This window comes from Ctenopharyngodon idella, chromosome 5, assembly GCF_019924925.1.
Source record: "Ctenopharyngodon idella isolate HZGC_01 chromosome 5, HZGC01, whole genome shotgun sequence".
Classification (NCBI taxonomy): Eukaryota; Metazoa; Chordata; class Actinopteri; order Cypriniformes; family Xenocyprididae; genus Ctenopharyngodon; species Ctenopharyngodon idella.
In genome coordinates this window covers 12,265,538-12,285,891 of record NC_067224.1, presented here as the reverse complement: position 1 = coordinate 12,285,891, position 20,354 = coordinate 12,265,538, and the positions used below count along the sequence as shown (strand labels likewise).

Sequence of the window (20,354 nt, the reverse complement as noted above, 5' to 3'; positions counted from 1 at the left end):
GCGCAAAACCAGAAATTAAACAATTTCATCTTCAATGCAGCAAGAAAGAAAACGAAAAGAGGGAGATCTTTAAGTTATGTAGCTATATCAAACTAGCTGCAATTTAGCAAACTGCTTACCTCCAGTTCGTGTTGCATAATGGATAAACCATAGGCTATTATCTTCCAAGCCACCTGGATGTAGGCTACATATTCACCAGTGCCTCTTGTATTAATTTACTTAATCATTAATTTACTTGTTTCGCTTTTCATCTCATGTAGGCTATTTAATATTTACTTAATTTTATTATCATTGTAAATGCGGAAATGTGAACCGTTGTCCATCATTTGGCAATTGGCGATAGTCTAAAGAAAAATGTCACGTCGCAATATTGGAATTTTTTAATTTTTACACCTTTTTTTATTTTATTTTAAACCATGAAGACGAGTCAGTGTACTGTATCACAAGCAATGTGCAAACTTTTTGCGAGAGTTATGCCGATGAAGACGTCTCAATCCAATTATTCCTTTACTGAAAATAAAAGTAAAACCGACAAGCTTTCGATGCATATTCTCTCAGAGACAACGAGAGATAAATCCTACTTCAACATGCTGATAACGGTAGGCTATGTCTTAATTTATTTTCTTACTATTTCTCTTGTGGCCCATATAGCCTACTGTACATAGTGGGAAAAAAAAATGAGAAGAGAAGTATTTCGTGTAAAACAAGTTGTTTTTGAAGTGAAGCTGCTTTTCATTGACTGATTATTGCAGTCTTCGGACACATAGGCCTACTGTTAATAATTGTAATTATTCATTGTATAAATGTCTTTAAATTATTTTCAGTGAGGACGGAGTAAGCTAATCTATCAAATCTTTTATTATCCTTGCAGCGCATCGGTTTGCGGCGATGAAATTAGCCTATTGCGGGCCAAATGAATTGTAATATAAATTTAATAATAAAATTAGGCCTACCCAAATAATACTAATAGTAGGCTACTACTACTTATAATAATAATAATAATAATAATAATAATTTAATATACGCATTGGAAATGCTAAATCCTCTTGATATCCATAACTGATGCTTTTGACGATGTCTCTGGAAACATATGGTCTGTCGGCGCAACCCAGTACCGGGGGTTTATCGTGCATATTTCAAATGTATAGTGTGAGCAGTCAAGTCACAGCTCGACCATTGGACCGCATAGTTTGAGCGCATAAATCGCGTGCTAGGGCTGCATGATTTGGAGAAAAAAATCTAATTGCGATTTTTCTGGTTGAAATTGCGATTTGCGATTTAAAATGCGATTTTATAAAACAAATGAAAAAAAAATTATAAACAGTACCAGGCTTATTTTGCTTGTTTGTAGGGCTGCACAATTTGGCCCAAAATTTTGTGCTAATATATTATTTTGACTAATTATTTTTTTTTTTTTATTATTGCTAAATAAAAATATTAAACCAAATAAGAAATATTACTGTTGTAATAACTTTCATTATTAAAGTATTTAGCATTAGTATTTAATTATAAATATAACTATAATAATTAACTTGTATGACAAAATGTGGGGTTACCTGTTAACATGCAAGCAGTATGTCTATAAATCATTAGAAAGGTCTAAGGATTTATTATCAAATATTATATTATTATGATAAAAATCTGTTTCAGTAATTTCTTTATTTTTGTCAGGAGGTATGCAAAATCAAAGAGTGAACTTTCATATAAACTACGTGCCTCTTATGCATCCACTGTGGAAAAAAAAAACCCTGTACACTTATGTACGCTGGAGAAAAACATATTGATTATATGTCCCCCTCAGAGAGAGGAAGTATTTTTCCTATTTTTACCCTGAATAGGATTTAGTGAGCTTTACTTGGTGCTAAACATGTCTGTTTCATACTGGACGCCGGAGGGCGCCCTTGAGCAGATACTCCAAATACTCCAAATATAAGCAATATAGCAAATGCTGTTCCAGGAAATCCCCAATGGGCATCATGCTATCACTGTGACTGAATAAAAAGAAGGTAGAAACGCTTTGATTGATTAAACATGACTAAAATAAACAGATGACTACAACAATACATGGTTTATATGTTTTCTTCAAGCCTTATCGAGTATTAAAAACACAGTAAATGTAAATGTCTTTTGTTAGAAAAGAAGTTCATAAAGGCTTCTCATGTTTGGAAAGTTTGTATATTTGACGTGTGTTGCTTTTTCTAATGCAGCTCTCTCAGATGGAGCGTAATTTACTACTGATCACAGAGCAGCTCTTAACATATTTATATAATTAAAAATCGCAGCCTTTGCGATGTCATAATCGCACTAAGCCAAATCGCGATTTCGATTCGTTTACGATTAATCGTGCAGCCCTATCGTGTGCCTTGGGTTTACATCGCACGCGTTTTACTCGTACAGTGTGAGCTGGTAACCTTGCTGAAATCGCACAGTGTATGCCCGCCTTAAATCGAAAAAAAGATCACGATCTCGATTCATACATAAATGCGATCTTCTTTCTAAATGACGGCGATTTACTTGCATGTATTTCCCTGTATTCAGATCACGCTGCATTCACATGTTCACTTATTTACTTTATGACAATCCAAGATGCTATATCAGTCAAATTTATTGGTCACTCTCACACAATGTAAAACAAAACACTATTAATTCACCAATCAGGCCAGAGATTAGCGAATGATTCAGACATAAATCCCAAATAACTTCTCTCCTCTCTCTTCCTCATTTGCGGCGCTCTGCTGTCACTCACGTGACGTGTATAACAAGGAGGCAGACCTGAACAGATTAGTTCGTTTACCTGGTGGATTTCGAGCAGCAGTTTTAATCAAGTTCATGAATAGTACACCATTTTAACATTATAAAAACACGTATTGAGTTACTGAAAGTTTAAATGTTCTTGTTTCCTTTTATTTTGAAGAGCTGAGGTAAATTGTCCATTGTTGCTTACAGTACAGCTATAAAAGGTGCGCAAAAAGATATTCAAACTCACATTAGATGCTTTTAACATTAAATAAAGCACATACACAGTACCTGAGATTATCATTGTCATACTTTGTGTTGTTGTTCCAGCCACGACGACGCAGCAAAACATAAACCGTTTCTAAAATAGTATCAAAGCGTGTCGCCGTCAAGGCTAGTTAGGACAAAAATGAATTAACATGGAAAAGATACTATTGATCATCTCATGTCGCGACATTGTGTCGCGTCTCGTTAGGACAAGGTGTAAGGTAATATTACCAATCTCTACAACCACCTCAAACGTCACCACAAAATACAGTACGTGTTAGCCATGAAGGACAAGGGAGCCACACATAAAAATACCAGCCAAAATAAATAAATAAAGAAAATAAGGAATATAGACTATTTTTTGTTACTTTTAAGTACAGCACTTTATTATAAATGAACGTCCTGTGTAGACAGCACTTTTTTTTTTTTTGCAATAAATGTTTTGGTTGAAATAATGAGAATCATGTGAGAGAATCGTGATCTCAGGCCGCTCTCATACTGTATAATTACAGTGGACCCTTCTGAGCTGCACCAGCAATGGTCGTAACATGGAAAATCTATCGGTATGGATTTTTGCAGATAACCAATTGTTCCAGCAATCGGTTATCGTGCCAATTAATTGGCAAAACTGATAATTCGGTCAACCTCTAGCTACTGGTACTGGTGCTTTAATGGGAGGACTTACATATTTGTGGGTGGGTGTGTGTTATGAGCTTATGTTTGAGAGAGCAGAGGCCAATTACTTGCACAAACAGCTTTCATTTCAAGTTCCTTGTTTTTAGTTTCATGTCTTTACATGAAAATTTTAAGGAACTAAGCTGGATTGTTGTGCCACCTTTTCATGTCCCCTTTTGTTGAAATGCTGTTGATTTATTTTAAGACTCTAGCTGAGGCCATAAAAAATGTTGAGAGGATGTGATGAAGCCACCTGATATTTAGCTTCTACATCCTCTCAAACCGACTCTGCCTAAACATGACTGGTCTCTCAGCGATAACATGCAGTACACACTACCGAGGACAAACTGAACCTCAAACCAGAAGGATTTGTCTGCCTCACCCTTATTTCAAATGCATTGACAAAAGAAATGTTTATGCTTTTTCTTGTTTATGCAGGTTTTCTTTTGTGAAAAAATAGCATGCTATTATTTATTTTGTTGAAAGGGAAGGATGTTGTCTTTTTTTAAATTACCAGTGACCAGTAAAAAAAAAACAAAAAAACACTTTAGCTCTTTTGTATTGTGGCTCGAATCCATGCGTCATTAACAGCTGAAACTGAGAACTCTTTGAGTCATTATGAGCTTCCTCTCTCTCTTCCTTTGTAGCTCACTAACAGGAAGATGGTTATACTGCATCATCCTCAAATTGCAAGTAGGAGGAATTCATCTGTGATTATAAAAACACTGTTCGACTCACCCTACATTTAGCATTTAGCATGCTGTTCAGGAAGAAATTTTACTTCATTCTTCTCCCTGACTTTTCAAGAGACGGATTATAATTCCTGGAAATATATGTTAGCATGGCTATTCATGTCAATGCCAAATGCTGAAAGTACCTGACTACTTTTTAATGCCTATAAGTAGGGGTGTGAAATATGTATAATATCATATATCACAATATATATGTGCGAGCTGACAATGGCTGCATTTACATTGCAAGTCTTAACGCGTAGATCTGATCTTTTGACCATATCCAATTTTTTTTGGCAAGTCCGTTTACATTCACTTTAGACGCGACTGGTATCCAATATCTGTGTTTACATTAATTCCCACCCAAAATGATTGTCATTGATAGCTTTACATGCACATGATAGACCCTTTTTTGAATAGTCATGCTGTTAAAATTATTTATATATTTCACGTCGGGTGGCCATGATTACCTGCCAGAATGGATAAGTTAACAGCTGTCAGTGTCATGGATGTTTTGCAGTGCGAAATCTGACTGAACGGATATAGATAGACCTGAAAATAAAGGTAATTAGCGTTTTACACTATTTCCAGTTTCGGACCGGGTTTTGGAGAGTTTTTTTCGAGTATGGCCTGTATGACGTCAAAAGATAGCGGAATACCTTGTATAGGCACTTCTCCCTGATAAGCATGCACACACACACATCACCCAGAGCAAGAGCACGCCCATCAACACGTTTCGTTCGGGATACGGAAGCAGAGAGATTTTTCAACAATGGCTGTGTCCCTATTCAGGGGCTGCACCCTTTGAAGGCTGCATAGATCATCGAGGCAGTCTCATTTAAGAAAAATAAGCGTTAGATTGCAACGCAAGAAAGAAATTACACTATTTTACACCTCACAATGGATATCAGTCAATTTTATTACATACAACATATGACATCTTTGAAGTATTCAGCCTTCAAATGCGATCTCCGAAGGACGCAGCCTCCGAAATGAGACGCAGCTCCTGTTACCAAAGGAGTGTGTTTTTTGTTGTGATGGAAAGACTACCTTTTTCAGCTTCCCAAAGAGCCCAGCGTTAAGGGAACAGTGGATGAAGTTTGTTTTTCCGAGGCAGCAACGGAGTTGTGCATGTATGTTTGTTTGTTTGTTCCCGGGATTTCGGTGATGAATACTTTGTAAACAGGTTCCAGTTTGGCGCTGAATTTGCAGATCATGGGTGGTGAGTAAAGCTGCATCAGATGTCTGTGGTTTGTTGGCAATCGGCACGCAAGTGCATAAAATGTAAACACCTCGAACGTTTTTGTTCCCTTTGTATTTATAATGATGTCGCAGCTAGCAGACGATTTCTACGCAAAAGCTGCGCACGCTTGTGACACTTTAGCTCCGCCCACGGCACTGACGGCAGGCACGCCTCCAGGAGCTTGGCTTTTTTCAGAAAGACTCGGTTTAGTGTATCTATCTTTTATAAATATGATAAAACTAAAGACTTTTCGGAGATATGAAGGATGCATTGTTACTCTAGATGTACTCAAGATTAACAAGATTAACATGAGATTGGCAGAAACTGTGTAATGCTCAGATCGGATGCGAATCTGATTTTTGTTTTTGTGCCAGTTTAAACGCAGCCATTGCCACTCACTTGAAAAAAGAAAAAAAAAGAGAGGGAAAAAAAAACCACCTTGAGAGTCCATGCATTCACTGCATGAAGTAGCCTAGTATGATAGACTACTATGGATGTTGTATAAGACAGCAGGCAAACTGGGTAGCTGTATTTTGTGCCAACGATATAAATCATAATGTGATTTTGTATAAATTGTAATCAGGTGTTAAAAAAAAGAGTACCCATTAAAATGTCTTTACATAAAGGACCTGATCATGGAACAATGCACAGTACAAGCATAGCGTTGAGCTTCTTGTGTCTGTTCAGTGAGGAGCGTTTTTATTGGTGGATTAAAAGCTCTCCGTGATTGGCTAAACAGAACATCCTCCAAAAAAAGATATTCATGAATCTTAACCTGCCAGGAAGGTCTCAAAAATACCGCACACAAATTCAAAGCAGTCCACGCACGTGTGATGATTTGCAAATGCAGATTAACACTCTGGAGTCAGGAAACGCGCCGGCGCGTTTTGCTGGATTATTTTCACATAGTAGCAAAATCAACTTAAAATACTCCGTCACTTTTTGTCATAGAGTAATATATCAATTGAAACTATAGAATGTCTTCTTTTATTTGTGTACACTTAGAGTAAAAACAAAATATTGTGCTTTTTGCAAAATAAAGAAAACTAACATGATGCGTGATCTGTCATCTCCCTCTGAACGAAGTCCAATCTGATACTCCCTCAGAAAATGAACTGTAACATAGTGAACACTAATTACACAAAAATGAGACATATGTTTAAAGAAACGTTGAAATGTCAGGTTTTAAATCGTGCGAGTCAAATCAAAAACAAATATTCTCTGTTTATGTAATCTGTATGAAAAGAGAGACCCCTAATGCGGCCACGCCCACGGAGCGGGCGCGCTATTCACACTCAAATTCTGAGGCGATACATGCAACAAAGTGAACGCTCGCGTCATCTCGGAAAAATGCCTCAAGCTTGGTCAGTTTCACGTTGGCTACTTTTCATAGTTTTGAGATGTGGTGAAGAATAATTCTAAAAGGATTTACCTCAGTGAAAGATCTGGTTTCACTTTTCCATTTCGAGGATCAACTAGATCAATCCAATTATTGTGAATGGTACTTTTTTTTTTTTTATTCTTTAGTTCTTTATTCTAATTGTGATATAGTGTCTGTGAATATTAAATCGCAAAAAGACTGTTTAAATATGAATCCTGCAAGTTTTGTGTGTCTCAGTGTGAATTAATGGGGCAGATCGACGCACGGTTTCGTTTACTACACATAACTTACGTTAGTAAATTGCCATATTGGCTATTCCCAAACTATATTGCTACTGAGATGAGTGAAATCGACTGAAATACGTAATAATAACTGAAATAAAATGTGTTAGCAATGTATTAAACTGCACATTTAGGCTCTATAATATAACAAATATAATATATGAAATGCCTTAGAGGTAATATGAATGTTTAGACGCTTTGCATCACAGAAATTACATTATATTTTAAAGTATATTAAAATAGAAAACCATTATTTTAAATTGTAATAATATTTCACACTATTGCTGTTTTTTATCTGTATTTTTGATCAAATAAATGCAGGCTTGATGAGCATAAAACTTCTTTCAAAAACATTATAAATAGTAATGCATCCAATCTTTTGACTGGTACTGTAATTAAAAATATAATAGGCCTATACAAAATTTTCTTCACATGATGTGCAATAATACATGAATGCATGAGATCACAAAAATCGTGTTTTCTGTTAAAAGTGGACATTATATTAACGTTAATACAATAGCTGATATGATCCTGTTATCAGCATGCTTACAGAGGGTTTTTTATCTCACAGATTTGAGAATTATATTGGTCCACATTGGACTGCATGCATATGATACTGAGATCACTGACTGGAAGCTGGAAAGTTTTTTTTTTTTTTTTTTCTCCAGTGCAGAAACACCAAATGGCAGGTATGTGATGTTCACATATATCTTTGAACAGGATTTATTTCCAGGTATAACTGTGTACTCAAAATGTGTCTTTGACTCTCATTTATATAGTTAATTATATTTTAAATAAACTTCAAACAAATTGTATATTTCTTTTGTTATTGCATTCTTTCTTAGTTGACTCAGTTACATTTCTGACTAAATGGCTCATTATGCGGCTCATTAGGGGCAGGGTCTTAATCTCCTCAGGTGTGAATCACAGCATTATTCATGAAGATTCACGCCTCTCCGCATACGGGCTCCCTAAACAAAAAGTGTCTTAGAAATTTAAAATCAATACATTGTTTTTTGTGTCCGAGTAGGCAGGATAATTTCCACATCATTTTGAAGCAAAAACTCTAGACTAAAATATACAATTCCCAAAAGTCTTGTGAAAAAACATTTAGTATGCATTTTGAGGCCTTATTTCAGTTTTTTTTTTTTTTTTCAAAAACCACGCATATACGTAATTCTCTCAAAAATACAAACATGTACATACTTGTTGCTCAAATATTATTGTAGCCTAGTTTCTGCTGAATACAGCGTAATGAGACTTTTGTCATTATTATGTCAACACATCTCCAGGACCCCAAATCAGCCTCAGACTCCAGAGGGTTAAATGATCCATAAACATGTAACATCATTCATAAATGTGTGATGGAAATTAATTCAAGAACTTGATATATATATATTTGTGTAAACATTTTAAATTTGTAAACATTTTAAATTTATTTAGGTAAGATGCAAGAGATAATACACAAACAGTAATAATGGATGCCATGTTCTGGGGATATGCATGTTCATTTATAAACAGTTTGTCTATAAATTAATGCAGGAGAGTCTGTTTTTACAGGCTTTGTGTCTTGTCTTTGTAGCCTGACTCACAATGACTAAACTATGCGGAGGTCTGCATAGTTTGGGGTCGTAAAACCATGGCAACTAGTTTTATTACCTTGGGGGGTCGGGACACCCTGGTTTGCATTCGGTGAGAAGTTTTAGGAATATTAGATAAATATAACAAATATTTGTGTCTGATTTATCTCAGTCATTACATTAAATTAAATTTGATGGAAACTCTACTCTGTAGCTGTCAGTAATTCTTCATTCAGCATTCAAACAGCGTGTTGCGTTTGGTTATGACGGTCAGCACAGTAAAACTCTCTCCAAGATGATTCAATATTCCCATTGTTATATTCATCTGTAGATAAAGGTCTGTGGATTTGCATAAAGTGATTGACTCTTGCTAGAGTTTATTGCTGTTTCTAAATGATGTACTCACTACTGGGTGTCTATTATCACAACAGGACTATGAGAGGACTATGATGCTATCATGCGCACAGTAACTGGAATTAAAATTGTGAAGAAAAAAGGCTCAATAAACCATTCAATTAGATATGCTTAGGGTTGCAAAATTCCGGGAATTTTCAAAGCTGGAAACTTTCCATGGGAATTAACGGGAATATATGGGAATTAACGGGAATATATGGGAATTAACGGGAATTAATGGGAATAAACAGGGAATTTGCAAAATTGCAGGTTAGCCTATAACAGGGTACTTAAATGTAGTTGAAAAAAAAAAAAAAAACATCTTGCAGCATAACTTTGGTTAAAACAACCAATTGAATTTTTACCCTGACATTCACACAGCACACTACTTACAGCAGGGCTATTGAGGCCACACCCCCTGCATGCACTGTGCATTCCCCCAGTCCATAACATACACATTTGATCAAAAATACAGAAAAAACAGTAATATTGTGAAATATAACCACAATTTAAAATAATGGTTTTCTATTTTAATAAACATTAAAATATAATTTATTTCTGTGATGCAAAGCTGAATTTTCAGCATCATTACTCCTGTCTTCAGTGTCACATGATCCTTCAGAAGTTATTCTAATATGCTAATTTGATACTCAATTATCAATGTTAGAAACAGTTGTGCTGCTTAATATTTTTTATAACCTGTGATACTTTTTTCAGGATTCTTTGATGAATAAAAATTTAAAGAACAGCATTTATTTAAAATAGATATCTTTTGTAACAATATACACTACCGGTCAAAATTTTGGGGTCAGTAATTTTTTTTTTTTTTTTTTTGAAAGAAATTAATACTTTTATTCAGCAAGGATGTGTGAAATTGATAAAAAGTGATATTAAAGTGATATTGTTAGAAAAAAATTCTATTTTGAATAAATGCTGTTCTTTTTAACTTTTTATCCATCAATGAATCCTGAAAAAAGTATTACAGGTTCAAAAAAAAAAAAAAAAAAAAAAATATTAAGCAGCACAACTGTTTCCAACATTGACAATAACTGAGTATCAACTCAGCATATTAGAATGATTTCTGAAGGATCATGTGGCACTGAAATAAATAACACATAACAATTGCTGCAATAAAAATATTTATTTTACATATTTACTAAATTAGAATTAATTGAATGTGAAAAAGAAATTTCATGTTTTGACCAAGCAAAATGTTTATATTTATGTTTGTATATAATTTATATAATATTATTATATAAATATTATACATTTATATAAATTTCCCAACATTTCCAATTAATACCCGTAAATTCCCATAAATTCCCATAAATTCCTGTTAAGTTTCCAAATTGGAATATTTCCAAAATTCCCCAGGTTAAGTTCCCATGGAAAGTTTCCGGAAATTTACCGGAAACTTTCCGCCCCTTTGCAACCCTAGATATGATACACTAAGAATTGTGCACACAATATCTCTTCTCTTTGTGTCCTGAAATTTTCAATGTAGAGCGCTGCGTGCTGTGACTCAGCACGCATTTTTCTTTAAAGCACATCATTCTACACCCAGGATGAGCATAAGATGTAAACAGCACTGGTATCAGATTGTTATCAATATTGGCCGATACTCAGAATTTGGGTATAGGAATCAGATCAGTTATGAAAAAAGGTGCATCCCTAATTTAGAGTGCACGTTTTCACTGTGTGAGTAGCCTATTAGAATAACCTCCTGCCACCACCACCAAAACTCCTAGCATGGATTTCTGGTATGGGCCGAGTATGCACTTCCTTCGCCAGTCAAACATGGGACTCACCCCATTCCAGTGTGTACTCAGGTTCCCGTGGTCCAGCGGGTAGAATGCCGGCAGGAGATCCACACTGATGCACGGAGATCCACAACTCCAATCTACCAGCACAGGCAAAATGTGTGGCTCTCCACCAGGGACATCAAGCTGCGCCTGCCCTTTAAGAAGCTCAGTCCTTAAACTTACCATCTGTATTCCTGTGCCTCTCATTTCTGTCTGTGCTAATTACTGACAGCAAGTCACATGATTTTGTGTTTTTTTTTGTTACTTGCTTCAGAATAGCTATAGTCAGTTTCAGTGTTTACAGTTAGTGCTTAGTTAGTCATTTAGTGTTTCTGTCTGTGTCTTAGAGTATTTTGTGTAAAAGGAATGCATCAGGCAATGAGAAAAATGTAGGTATTATTTGGTGTCTTTCTCTAAGCACACAAAATCTGACACTGATTTCATGAATCAGTGTTTTTATATACAAGCTCTTGATTCGATTCTGATACTGTTTTAATTCATTATTGATAGTTTGGATGTATATTAGGAAGAGTGCATTGATTCTTGGGATTTAAGAATTAATATTGGATAATAAAATTGATTAACCAAAAAAAAAAAAAAAAAAAGATAGGTTAAATCCAATTAATCGATATTATCACCCCAGCCCTATTGCCCAACATGCTGTCAAGAGAAAATATTGAATTGGATTAAAACTGCACTTTGTATTCCAAAAGCCTTTATTTAAATGTGCGGTATGTGGAGAGGATATTTATTTTTTATAGATAGTCTGTAGAATAGTACTTTGATCCTTATTTAAATAGATTAAATTTATATAGTGGTGGAGGGTGTAAAAATCATAATTACCTGACATCATCTGACATTCTGGCTAGGTTCATTTTTAAAGGCTGCTCTTGGAGGTTTAGATTTTGCCGCCTTGCTTATTGAATGGTGGATTTCGATTTGGGTCACTTTATATGGGACAATATCATAAGACTGACATGTTTTTCATAGACAAACTGGAGGTTATCTTCAGATAACTGTATGCGTTCTGTGCCAGTGTAACGGTCTGTTTGCAAACTATTAGAGCGAAGCGTGCTTACCTTTATTGTGCTGAAACGGCAAGGATAAATGTTAAATTCTTTTGAGTACCTAAGGCTGAAATTTTGGCTGCAGTACAAAGAGATGCAAATATGCAAGACTTAACTAATGCACCATTTTGACCTGAAGAAATGGCTGTGAGACTTGCACAGCCATGAGTCTATGTTAGGTGGCTCGTTATGAGGGTTTTTGTTGCTGTGGACCTGCAACCTATTGATATGTGGATTATCATGGTTTAACACTTACACTCAAATTTCAGCATTTATAAATGTATGCATTTTAAATAATGACTTAACATTTGCAATCAACTAATGGTCCATTTCACGGTATACTTGTGTGCTCTCTGTTTGCTGTGTGATCTTTAGATGGGCCTATTGGGTACTTGCGTCGTATGACTGTTCCTTCAGACAGTCTTCATACTGTGCTGTAATCAGATAAGCATTCACAGGCTTCCTCTAATTATACCCACCCACCATACATTTACTCTCTTCTTACCAACAGCAGTCAGTGTGTAGTTTTAATGGCATTTGAATTGGAGTGGTTAAATTGTTTTTAGAATTGTCTTCCCACTGCTTTTGGGGTCAGTCTATCTCAAGTGGTCCAATGGACTTAAGTCTAACACAGTGTCTACACCATGTGCAAATTTTGTTGCATAGCATCACAACAGCTTTATGTTCCAAATCCATTTGTTCTGTTGTCGGAAGTGGCGCGTGGAGTGTGCCACATCCACTATAAACACTGTGTAAGGAACAAGACTGTGCAAAATGTTCAAATATGTTGATGTACCTTGTAATGTGCTCAGTTTTTGCTCCAAGGAGCTAGGATGTTGCTTAGCTGAGATATTGAAATTTCTGCAAACACCTTTAAAACCAGAATTTTTGTTTACAAAAGTCACCCACTGTGGTTAAACCAAGCACAATAAGAATAAAACACTGGTGGTTTCCACTCAAAAAAAGATAAAAGAAAAAAAACAAGAAATTAAATGTGGTCAAGCAAACAACCTGACAATTTTTGGATAACCTGAGATAAACTGCCCGTTGGTGACTCAAAACAATTCAGGCCTGAAACCCATTTTTTTGCCGTGACCCACCAGCTGAGAACAACTTCCTTACAGGGGCCATAGTCTAAACTTTTTTTTTTTAAATCCCCTCAATTTCACTTATAATATTAGTCTGTCATACTTTTATTGGCACAAAGGCAAATGCAGTAACACATGTCAAAAACTGGAACTAAAATGGCTTTGAATTGATTTGATATTAAATTTGAACATTTTTACATTTTCTTTCACAGAAAAACAAAACAAAACAAAAAAAACCCCCTGATTTCAGTAACTCAGTTTTGACAGTTTTGAGTGTAAGCACTGCACTTATCCTCTGTAGCACTGCATAGTTTGTCTACTTCAGTTTCAATTAAGTCCTCTAAAGGCTGGAATACACTACATTACTTTTTGCCCAGATTTTTTAACCTATTTTCAGTATGAAGGAGTCAACAGAAATCAGAAATTCAGAAATCAGAAAGAGCTTTATTGCCAGGTATGTTTACACATACTAGGAATTCGTTTTAGTGACAGAAGCTCCACAGTGCAACAGAGTTACAGCGACAAGACAAGACACAGATAATAAAAAGAATAAAAGAATAATATACAAATATACAAGATAGACAAAGTGCAAAAAAAGCAAAAAAAACAAAATATAATATAGACAATTTGTATGTACAGTTATGATGTGTGCAAATTTGAAATATAAATAAGTATGTGTTTCAAGTAAATAATGTATAATAATGTTGTGTGTTCCGTGTTTGTCAATTGTTCCTGAGATGGATTGCCTGAGGGAAGAAACTGTTCCTGTGTCTGGTCGTTCTGGTGCTCAGAGCTCTGTAGCGTCGACCAGATGGCAACAGTTCAAAGAGGGAGTGTGCTGGATTTGAGGGGTCTAGAGTGATTTTCTTTGCCCTTTTTCTCACTCTGGATAAGTACAGTTCTTGGAGAGTGGGGAGGGTTGTACCAATGATTCGCTCAGCAAACCGGACTACCCTCTGTAGTCTTCTGAGGTCAGATTTGGTAGCTGAGCTGAACCAGACAGATATAGAAGTGCAGAGGATGGATTCAATGATGGCAGAGTAAAACTGTTTCAGCAGCTCCTGTGGTAGGTTGAACTTCCTCAGCTGGCGAAGGAAGTGCAACCTCTGCTGGGCCTTTTCACAATGGACTCAATGTGGTTGTCCCACTTAAGGTCCTGGGAGATTGTGGTGCCCAGGAACCTAAATGACTCCACTGCAGTCACAGTGCTGTTCATGATGGTGAGTGGGGGGAGAGCAGGGGGGTTTCTCCTGAAGTCCACGATCATCTCCACTGTCTTGAGCGTGTTGAGCTCCAGATTGTTAAGACTGCACCAGACAGCCAGCTGTTCAACCTCCAGTCTGTAAGCAGACTCGTCACCGTCCTGGATGAGGCCGATCAGTGTGGTGTCATCTGTAAACTTCAGGAGCTTGACAGAGGGGTCTTTAGAGATGCAGTCATTGGTGTACAAGGGAGAAGAGCAGTGGGGAGAGGACACAGCCCTGAGGGGCGCCGGTGCTGATGGTGCGGGTGCTGGATGAGAATTTTCCCAGCCTCACTAGCTGCTGCCTGTCTGTCAGGAAGCTGGTGATCCGCTGACAGACAGAGGTGGGCACGGAGAGCTGAGTTAATTTGGGCTGGAGGAGTGATGGGATGATGGCGTTAAAAGCAGAGCTGAAGTCCACAAACAGGATCCTCACATAAGTCCCTGGTCTGTCCAGATGCTGCAGAACATAATGCAGTCCCATATTGACTGCATTATTCACAGACCTGTTTGCTCGATAAGCAAACTGCAGGGGGTCCAGTAAGGGTCCAGTGATGTCCTTCAGATAAGCCAAAACCAGTCTTTCAAATGATTTCATGGCCACAGACGTTAGAGCCACAGGTCTGTAGTCATTAAGTCCTGTAATTTTGGGTTTTTTTGGGATGGGGATGATGGTGGAGCGTTTGAAGCATGAGGGGACTTCGTACAGCTCCAGTGATCTTTTGAAGATCTGTGTGAAGATGGGGGCCAGCTGGTCAGTGCAGGTTTTCAGACAGGCTGGTGAAACACTGGGCCTGGTGCCTTTCTTCTCTTGCTCTTTCTGAAGACCTGGCGCACGTCATCTTCACTGAACTGAATTGCAGGTGTGGGGGAGACGGGGGTTACAGGAGGTGTGAATGGTGTTTTTTCAAACCTGCAAAAAAAACTCGTTCAGATCGTCTGCCAGTTGTTGAACACTAGTAACAAGTGTATGATGCCTAGTGTTTTAAGATCTGTTCAGATTTTATAAAGTTAAATTGTGTATTCCAGACTAAGATCAGAGATCAGACACCTTTATTATTAATCATAGGGTCACCATCATTACACCCTACTAGAGCTGCACAAATTATTTTTTTTTAAATAGAGATCACGATTCTGAATAGACAACTAAACAAAATAACATGTTATTTACTGGGTTCTGACAACATGTTAATTGCTGCAGTCTATTAAAAAATATTTAATTCATTTAATCAATTATTTTTTTTAAACGAATGATTCAATGACTCGCTCATAAAGACTTGTTTCATTACTGGATGAATCAGCCTTTTTGAACAAATCTCTTGAATGAATGATTCAATGACAAATACATTTTAATAGTCACTTATTACCACCTACTGGTGTAATGACACAGTGTCGTTCATTACTTTCTAAAAGTGATTTACTCTATTTTGTTTTACTCTACCGTAGACATCAGTGTTTATATCCGAACTATACAATTTTAGCCCAGTACTTCTGTGATCATTTGAATTATTTTAAAAACAGAAATAATGATATTGTGTGGTTGAAAGACTGTTTGTGCTGTTTCATATTTACATGACAACAGCTGTCAATGCAGATTTGAATGTTCCGCTGTAATCGCACTAAAGGTTTAATAGACATTGACAAATCAGTGCCATTTAGGAATAAGATCGCACGGGTGTTTGAATCGAGATCGTGATCTTTTAACAATCAATCATGCAGCTCTATACTAGTGATGTGCAACAGCGATTGAGTACTCGAACGTGACAGTGACGATCGATCATGTAAACGATGATCGAAATGCTTCTTTTTTCCTTCTCCTGATTGGTTATAGCAGCACTTTGGGAGAGAGAGAATGTCTGGCTTCACTTTGACAAGATAGATGAAAATACAGTTCAGTGCAAGCTGTGCAGCGCCAAGCTTTTATCTTGTGCTGAAAATATCCTTTAAATTATATTCATAATTAATTTAGCAATAATCTTCAGCATAGGCGCCGAGCCCCCAAACACCCACGGAAAAACACAAGATATTCTCGTTTCGTTTCAATCAATAAAAATCGATTGAAGCCTTCAGACACGGCTTTCTTTTCATTTTTATGGTCCATTCGTTAATGTCGAGAGCGTATTTGTAACGCATGCAAGAGCGCATCCATGTAATTCACGAGCACGAATCTCTCTGCTCGTATGCCGATCTCTTTGACTCTTGCACTGGACATGCTCAAACTTTGTCCTGTCACAAATCTCAACATGCTTTTTCTCATAGGGATTGGGCACCCACCGGCAGAAACATAAATCGGCGCCTATGGTCATCAGTGCTTTTCATAAAATAACATTTTGGTTGATCAGAAAGTGCAAATTGAATCCAAAATATTGCTGAAATATTAGAATAAATAAAAAGTTCCCCCTCATGTGCAACCTATTGGAAAGCGCGGATGAGTCATTAGTTGGGAAATAAAATAAATAAAGTAATTGTAACACAGTTCGTAAGATGTGGGAAGGAGGAGGCGGGAACCGGCGAACATTCAAACAATAAACTTTAATAAACTAAACAAAGAACAAAACGAAACTAATGCCGGCAGACCCTCGCGGACGTCTGCCGGCCACACAAACATAATACAACAAAATAAAGTCCAGGCCTGGTCCTCTCTCGTCCTTCACTGTCGTCGCTCCTCCTTTTATGCTTCCGGAGCTCCTCCGTGAGAGACTCAAGGCCGGTGCGCCTCACAGGTGGAGCTCGTTAACCCTCGCGTCACCGGCCTCGCGCCGTTCCCTCACGGCTCTCGCCCGCCCTGCTTGTCACAGTAATAAAGTCAAATAACGAATAATAATTATATAATAACGAAAAATTTAAATAATCTTCCCCCCCACCCGACGATATCATCATCCATCGCGATGTTTTACTGTAAACATCGTCAACTGCCAATTTAGGGGACATCGCCCAACCCTAGAGCAAGTCTTTCTCACTGATTTTTGATGTTCATATATTTATCATTTCACATCTCTTGGGATGTTGTTAATGGTTGAACCTATGTACATTTGCATGCCACCATTATTCAAGTCAGTGAGAGCAACCCACAAGGGTATATGCTCAGCTCTCTGCAGGACACATTAGCTCCCTCACCCTCTTCCCTTCTCTGGTTTGAAGAGCACTTATGCCTCTTTCAGTCAATGGCCACCTGTCCATTCCTCTCACATTACCTCTGCTTTGTTCACTAATGTGTCACTAATATATCACTTTGAGTCATCCAGTCTCTGCATTAGCAACTGTTTTAAAGATCTTTTAGGGTGAAACCTACCCTTTGCATTGAGGGTGCTGGGTCTCTGACAGGGGCTTTTGATTAATAGATCACTTAAAAAAGGACCTGCTTAGTCACAGGAAGCTTCTTGGGATTTTTCTCTGGGTTGTCTCTCATTTTATCTCTTCCCTATCTCTCTTCCTCTAAATTGCCCTGCTTTCACTTGCATTAAGATTATATCTCTTGAATGATCCTGCATGTTCCAGACAGGTTATTCCTTTACCAGATTTTGTTGCTGCCTTTTTTTTTCTTTTTTTTTTTGTGCATTGAAAGTAACGATTTAATGAGCACTACGCTGGCTAAAGCCTAAAACTAAATGAACCCCATGATCTGACCCAACCGGTACTGTGAACTTTTAATACCAAATTTGAAATCACTGTTTTTTTCTTCAATGAGCAAGTAGTCTCACAGACTTAGTTAATTTAACGTTAAAATAAAAACAAAATTATTTTAATGTTTTATAATAACTTCCAACAAATCCAAATCTGCGCAAACTTAAAAAGTTATAACCTACATGAAAAATCTGTATCAAGTTCTAAAGTTTGCCAGATTTCATCTGGCTTGGGTCAGGTAGCAGACCTCTAGCTTAGCGTAGAATGTGCATGTTCTAATGACGGGTGTTCTGATTCTGCTGAATTTTGTAGGTGCAGTTTCTAGTTATGATGAAAAGTGTAGCACTTGTGTTTGTTTCCAGCAATCCCATTGGGACTAAACTATTTCCTGTACTATAATCTGAACTCAACCATCTAACGCCAGTGTTTCCCACAGGATATTTTTTTTCTATATGAGGATATGGTGGTGGACCTTGGTCGCTATGGGGGGGTAGGGGACATGAAAATTTTGTACATTTTAAAGTTAAATACATCAATCTAGTTCACTTTGAGAGTGTCCAAATTAAACGGAGTAAGAGTCTTTAGATTGACTTGTACCTCGTCTTTAAAGTGGACTTTTTTAGGTGAGGTATAGTGTCTCAGTCTACATTACATTTACACTGGTGTTTTAGCAAGCCAAACAATTAGAATATTACTAATAATAATAATTATACTTTCTTCACTTTAAAGAGTTGGCCTCAAGCATTTATTTTGGCAGAAAACTCTAGTTTCTATGAAAACAGGTTTACAGACAAGTCTAGTGAAATGCTGTTATCAACTGTCAACAAAAATGCAGGAAATTATGAGAATGTGAAAATAATGCATAACTGGTGCCTATTGTGTTCCAAAATGCATATTAAACTCACAGCACATGCAAAGATGGAGTTTGCTGCATTCACTGTGAACTGAGCTGCTCGAAGACGCTGAAAACATTGAATCACAAGCTGATCAAGTCAAAATGTGCACTTCGCTTTGAAACACGCAGTGCAACTGTTAAATTGTAGCCTTTTGTGATTTTATAAGGGCATTAAGCCATTTCGTGCTTTCAATTTTTGTTCATTTGACAGTTGCTATGCCAAAGCAATGGTACGAAATGCAACGTAGAGACCTTTTATTTTATTATTAGAGGTTTTAAAATATTTTCGGTTCATTATAAAACTATGGCAGGACAGATTAGACTGTGGTGGGAGTCTAGGTAATTTATGGGAAACTCTGACCCTCTTACTTTTGTTGCTTTGTCCACAGAACAAGTAGCGAGAGTCGTGAACTGAGAAGATCATGTTGAAAGGGGGCACCGTCAAGGCGGCACTGTCCAGAATGGGTGCTCCAGAGCGTGCAAAACTGTCTACAAATAGCTCTCAAGGCTCTTACTCCAGCAACATCGGGATGAAGACCTCGAGATCATCCAGCACCATCGCCTCTGATCTGCGACTTAGCAAGGTGAGCTTTAATATATAATTTGAAAGTGGAATGGGTGAGAAGTGGGAGTCATGGGACCCTGGCACAGCACAGGTTCTTGAGTTTAAAAAAAAAAAAAATTGGCAAAACACTAAGTAAGCTGAAAGATGTGATGCCACACATAAAGATGCGTTTCTAACGTGTACAATACACAGGACCAATTAAAAATTACATTTGACACAAGATCTTTACCTGTGTATGCTATACTGTACAATAGTCTCATAACTGTAACTATATTTTATTCCCTGTAGTATGTATTATTTTGGTTGTCACTACTATTAGGACTGGGCTGTATAGCTAAAATATTTTTAATATTTATTATTAATATTATATTTATAAAATTATATTCCTAATATTTGATATATATCTCAATATTTAGCAGCACTGCAAACTTGTCACCTTTTAGCTAAATTCACTGAATCCAAAATAATGTAATTTATGTTATTCGTACTGATCCAATGAGGTTTGTTTAAGACAGCTGGTGATACGTTGTTATTGCGTTGCTATTGCTGTTGCTATTGCTAGTCAAAAGCAGGGCTTAAAAACGGAAGAAAAAAAAAAATTCAATCGTTTCACTCCGAGCAGAATCGGTATTTTAACGTTTCTGTTCCAGCTTTCCGTCTGTATTATTAACGTTACGAAACCGGTTTTAGAAAAAATAACGGTTAACAACGTTATTTTTTAACTTTTTTTTTTGTTTGTTTGCATGTAGCCTACTTAATAATAATAATAATAATAATAATAAT

At 36.9% G+C, this 20,354-nt stretch overlaps 1 protein-coding gene across 3 annotated transcripts in view; it reads left to right on the top strand.

Annotated features, from left to right (window-relative positions):
- specc1 (sperm antigen with calponin homology and coiled-coil domains 1) overlaps positions 1-20,354 on the top strand; it is a 224,598-nt gene that overhangs the window by 40,934 nt on the left and 163,310 nt on the right. For all 3 annotated transcript variants that reach the window (XM_051893767.1, XM_051893766.1, XM_051893768.1), the window contains exon 2: positions 19,396-19,590. In XM_051893767.1, the coding sequence (XP_051749727.1) occupies positions 19,429-19,590 (162 nt within the window). In that variant the 5' untranslated portion in view covers positions 19,396-19,428. The remainder of the gene's footprint in view (positions 1-19,395; positions 19,591-20,354) is intronic.